The sequence below is a fragment of the Aegilops tauschii genome, chromosome 5 (assembly GCF_002575655.3).
Source record: "Aegilops tauschii subsp. strangulata cultivar AL8/78 chromosome 5, Aet v6.0, whole genome shotgun sequence".
NCBI lineage: Eukaryota > Viridiplantae > Streptophyta > Magnoliopsida > Poales > Poaceae > Aegilops > Aegilops tauschii.
This window is the reverse complement of record NC_053039.3, coordinates 1,355,880-1,361,677: the sequence shown is the minus strand read 5'-3', so window position 1 is coordinate 1,361,677 and position 5,798 is coordinate 1,355,880. Positions and strand designations below refer to the sequence as shown.

The 5,798-nt window shown below is 56.1% G+C and overlaps 1 protein-coding gene across 1 annotated transcript; it reads left to right on the top strand.

Annotated features, from left to right (window-relative positions):
• The first annotated feature begins 3,745 nt into the window (after positions 1-3,745).
• Positions 3,746-5,266, top strand: LOC141022251 (disease resistance protein PIK6-NP-like). Its single transcript, XM_073498566.1, has one exon. It carries the CDS (start codon positions 3,746-3,748, stop codon positions 5,264-5,266), a length of 1,521 nt encoding a protein of 506 aa, XP_073354667.1.
• The last annotated feature ends 532 nt before the right edge of the window (positions 5,267-5,798 follow it).

Here is a 5,798-nt window from a genome sequence, read left to right as displayed (position 1 = left end):
GGCGGCGGGCGGCGGGGACTAGAACGAGGGTGCGGCGGCGCGGCCAGTCAGGATCCGGTGGCGGCGGCGGTGTGGGTGGGGGTCTGGGTCGGGCGGCGGCGCGGCGTGGTTCGGAGTAGGAGGAGGAGTGGGGAAGGGGCAGTTGAACGAGTGGCCACGGCGAGGCCCGAGTGGATAAGGGTGCATCTATGCCGACGGCCATGCCGTCGGCATAGGCATGGTCCCCACCTGGCAGCGAGAGGGCCGTCGAGTGGATATGGGCGGCTCTATGCCGACGGCCAGGCCGTCGGCATAGATAGTAGGCCTATGCCGACGGCAAGGCCGTAGGCATAGATGGCAACTGCTTTTTTTTTGAAAAAATAGTCCCACCTCGCCGAGGGAAAAGCAATTTGACATGTTTAAATAGTTCACTAATCCATACGTTATAAGCTCCGGTATTCATTAGACTTATATGAAGAAAATGGACAATTGCTGTGAACTTTTCAGTGCTCGGGCACCGGGCGTGCCCGGGCAGCCGACCCGGTGCCCGAGCACTAAAAGGTTCACAGCAATTGTACATTTTCAATGATGAATACTGGAGTTTTTAATCAATTCAATTATTACATTTTTAGATTCTTAGTTTACCGTCTGTATGGGACCCGGTACTCGGCACCTGGAGGGGGGAAACAGACGCGTCGGGTCTACACGGAGGTGATCTTGCCATGGGTCTCGCCCAGATGTTACTCCAAAGTGTTCCTACGGGCTGACCTACCACAACCGGGTGGATAGGTCCACTGCTCAAAGCCCGTCCGTGCAAAGTCAAAGGGCTAGATCCCGTGGTCAAACGCTACAGGGTTAGGCGGGACGGGGGCCCTGGGGGGTAGCAATGCCACCCGAGCATCGCACCGGGCCCCCATACATGCGGGGTGCTGTGGTGGCATGTCCCAAGAGGCGGCACGCGTCTCCGGGGTGTGCCCCCCTCACGGACGGCGCCGCCGCCGGCACGTGGAGGGGGGAAACGGGCGCGTCGGGTCTACACGGAGGGGATCTTGCCGTGGGTCTGGCCCGGATGTTGCTCCAAAGTGTTCCTATGGACTGACCTAACACAACCGGGTGGATAGGTCCACTGCTCAAAGCCCATCCGTGCAAAGTCAAAGGGCTAGATCCCGTGGTCAAACGCTATAGGGTTAGCCGGGTCGGGGGCCCGGCGGGGTAGCAATGCCACCCGAGCGTCGCACCGGCCCCTCATACACGCGGGGTGGTGTGGTGGCATGTCCCAAGAGGCGGCACGCGTCTCCGGGGTGTGCCCCCCCTCATGGACGGCGCCGCCGCCGGCACCTGGAGTGGGGAAACGGGCGCGTCGGGTCTACACGGAGGGGATCTTGCCGTGGGTCTGGCCCGGATGTTGCTCCAAAGTGTTCCTATGGACTGACCTAACACAACCGGGTGGATAGGTCCACTGCTCAAAGCCCGTCCGTGCAAAGTCAAAGGGCTTGATCCCGTGGTCAAACGCTACAGGGTTAGGCGGGACGGGGGCCCGGGGGGATAGCAATGCCACCCGAGCATCGCACCGGGCCCTCATACATGCAGGGTGGTGTGGTGGCATGTCCCGAGGCGGCACGCGTCTTCGGGGTGTGCCCCCCTCACGGACGGCGCCGCCGCCGGCACCTGGAGGGGGGAAACGGGCGCGTCGGGTCTACACGGAGGGGATCTTGCCGTGGGTCTGGCCCGGATGTTGCACCAAAGTGTTCCTATGGACTGACCTAACACAACCGGGTGGATAGGTCCACTGCTCAAAGCCCGTCCGTGCAAAGTCAAAGGGCTAGATCCCGTGGTCAAACGCTACAGGGTTAGGCGGGACGGGGGCCCGGGGGGGTAGCAATGCCACCCGAGCGTCGCACCGGGCCCTCATACATGCGGGGTGGTGTGGTGGCATGTCCCAAGAGGCGGCACACGTCTCCGGGGTGTGCCCCCTCTCACGAACGGCGATGACACATTAGGAGACGTTCTGCGGTAACGATGCGCCGTGAATATTATTAAATACTCGGAGCGCGATAAAATCATGAGTTTTTTACACGACACGGGCACATGTGCTGTAGGACTGATGGTAATTTTTCATAATTGTTCGTGATGAAGTAGTTTCTGAACAATTCCCCCTATGCGGATTGCTCTTCGCGTGTCTACGACTGTGGCCGGCAGCCTCTGGGGGCTAGCATGCCGCCAAATCTTGCGTAGGCGGCCTTTCACAAGTCTGGAAGTGATGTGGCGGGTGCAAACGCCTGGCACGCGTCTCCGGGGTGTGCCCCCCCTCACGGACGGCGGCGCCGTTGGCACCTGGAGGGGGGAAACGGACGCGTCGGGTCTACACGGAGGGGATCTTGCTGTGGGTCTGGCCCGGATGTTGCTCCTAAGTGTTCCTCTGGGCTTACCTAACACAACCGGGTGGATAGGTCCACTGCTCAAAGCCTGTCCGTGCAAAGTCAAAGGGCTAGATCCCGTGGTCAAACGCTACAGGGTTAGGCGGGACGGGGGCCCCTGGGGGGTAGCAATGCCACCCGAGCGTCGCACCGGGCCCTCATACATGCGGGGTGCTGTGGTGGCATGTCCCAAGAGGCGGCACGCGTCTCCGGGGTGTGCCCCCCACACAGACGGCGACGCCGCCGGCACTTGGAGGGGGGAAACGGGCGCGTCGGGTCTACACGGAGGGGATCTTGCCGTGGGTCTGGCCCGGATGTTGCTCCAAAGTGTTCCTATGGACTGACCTAACACAACCGGGTGGATAGGTCCACTGCTCAAAGCCAGTCCGTGCAAAGTCAAAGGGCTAGATCCCGTGGTCAAACGCTACAGGGTTAGGCGGGACGGGGGCCCTGGGGGTAGCAATGCCACCCGAGCGTCGCACCGGGCCCTCACACATGCGGGGTGGTGTGGTGGCATGTCCGAAGAGGCGGCACGCGTCTCCGGGGTGTGCCCCCATCCAAGTGACGGCGGCACTGCCTTGCGTGCAGGGGGGCACACCGCGGAGCCCCAAGACGGGCGTCTACGCATGCCTGAACACTTTCACATATGCATCGGGACCCGTGCGATGTTTCGGTGACATAGCTACACCCCGAATCCCCCCACCAACTAGAATTCCCTCCGTGTCGACCGTTTCCCCCCTCCGTGACACGGCGATAGCGACGTTCGTAACGGGGGGCAATCGATATACAATCAGGGTATGTTTTTTTAGATAAGGCATAATTATCTTATGCAAAAACAAAAACTAAAATAAAGTAAAAATGAGAAAATAAAGTAAAAATAAAAAAATAGTATGCCGACGGCGAGGCCGTCGGCATACCTGTGCACACACGGAGGTGCAGTCCCACGGATCGATGACGTGGCATGGCGCATGGATCGATGACGTGGCAGAGGGGCCTATGCCGACGGCTATACCGTAGGCATATATTTGCCATAGGTAGTATAAAGGGAAATTTAAAATAAAACTAAAAACATGTATGCCGACGGCTAGGCCGTCGGCATATCTGTGCACACACGGAGGTGCAGTCCCACGGATCGCTGACGTGGCATAGCACACGGATCGATGACGTGGCAGAGGGGTATGGGCCATGTCTATGCCGACGGCTTTTCTACGCCTACGGCCTGCCCTTGGCCGTCGGCATAGCGGCATTTATGCCGACGGGTGCCGTCGGCATAGATTTGGTCGTCGGCAAACGAAGTTTTTCTGGTAGTGATCGGTTCTCAACTGGAGAGCAACCCTACCTTGGAAGGGATGAGGCAGATAGTTACACTCAGCTACAGCCACCTGCCTCACCATCTCAAGACTTGCATGATGTATCTCAGTATTTTTCCAGAGGACTATGAAATCAAGAAGGGTCGTCTACTAAGTAGATGGATAGCCGAAGGCTTGGTCGCTGAGAGGCGAGGGTTGACATTGCTAGAGGTGGCAGAATCCTACTTCGATGAGTTGGTGAGTAGAAACATGATCGTCCCAGCCAACATAAGCTATGATGGGAGGGTGAAGTCATGCCGCGTGCACGACATGATGCTCGAGGTTATGGTGTCAAGGTCCATGGAGGCAAACTTTGTGAGCCTGGTTGGAGGTGAACAGCACGAAGGAGAGTCGCTTGGCAAGATCCGGCGGCTCTCTATCCAAAGCAGTGGTGGGCCAAAGGACGAAAGGAGCATGAAGCATGTCCGGTCGCTTAGCACGTTTCATCCCCAAGGCCATAAGGCGCTGCTGGAGCGACTTGGCGAGTTCACCCTCCTGCGGGTACTCGACCTTGAAGACTGCAAAGCCTTGCAAAACAAACACATGAAGCATGTGTGCCGGATGTTTCTGCTCAGGTTCTTGAACTTGAACGGCACTGACATCAGCAAGATGCCAAAAAAGATCGGCAAGCTTGTGCACTTGCAGACACTGAACCTATGGAACACACTTCTCCATGGCCTCCCTCAATCCGTGACGGAGCTGGAGAAGCTCGAGTCCCTCTACTTCCATAATAGGGAGTCGTATTTTGATTGCAGGCTTCCCTGTGGACTAGGGAGAATGAAGGCGCTTCGCGTGCTGGATAAGATGGTGCTCCATGATGATGGTGCTGACGCTGCCCGAGAGATCGGCGAGTTGACGCAGTTGAGAAAGCTTAATATATCTATCGACTGCTCCCAAGAGGTACTTCAAGTGCTCATCACCGCCCTGAACAGGACATATTCCCTTCGACAACTCTCAATCTTGGACCGCGGTAATGGGAAGATAATGAACATCCTCGGAGAGATGACCTCGCCACCGCTGCTCCTCCGGTCAATGGAGATCTGTGGCGGAATCGATGGGATGCCCGAGTGGTTTGGGTCACTCATGCACCTTGGGAAGCTAGATATCTCATATACAATGCTTAGCAGCGACGAGATACTTGGCATCCTGTGTGAGTTGCCAAACCTACTGCGCCTCACCCTCGGGTTCAGGAGTTGCACCAATGATGCGCTAGTCATAAGCGCCGAGTACCGATTCCCAGTGCTCAAGCAGCTGAATGTTCACTCCGTACAGAAAGAAATCATTTTTGAGCAAGGGTCCATGGCAATGCTCGAGAAGCTGGAGGTAGGATTCGGTTCTGAGGAAAAGAGCCTTTCCGGCATCGAGCATTTGCCAAGTCTAAAGGTGGTGGTGCTCGCTGGTTTGAGATCCAACCGTACACTGCATCAGACGGTGCCGCAGCTCAAGTTGGAGAGCGACCGACGCCCCGTGCCAAATCAGTTCAAAGTTGTAGCACCAGCCCGGATCTGGGAAGAGTTATAATTAAAGGGGCGTGTACCGCCAGCCCGGATTCCTTCACTATTGCTTTCTTCATTGTCTTTTGTTTTCTTTCTTTATTTAAGGGACGTGTACCGCCAGCCCCGGGAGAAATTTCTTTTCCACTACGGATATCATGCCTTGTGTTCTAGACTAGTAGTCTATTGTAAGCACGGACCGCTCGGACAACCTCCCTTGAGTACTATACTAGTCCGGTGTGTGATCTTCGCCGGTTTCCTTAATTAATTGTGCCACGTATAATTTTTAGGTCCGGTTTACCTTATTAACCAGACCAACTCTTTTCTTCTTAATGTAATGCGGGAGCTCTCCGCCCTCTGACGAGGCTCCGTCAAAAAAAGCACCAACCGTGCGTGCGCGTGTACCCAGTTTGCTTATTAATTCGCATTATAGTCACTCGTTCTTATTATTTAATACCCCTCTTTATCCCAAAGTAAGTGTCGTTGATGGAGTATAACTTTATTTTGAGATGGAGAGAGTAATAAGTAATAAGTAAATAAAGATGTCGTTGCAGGAAATA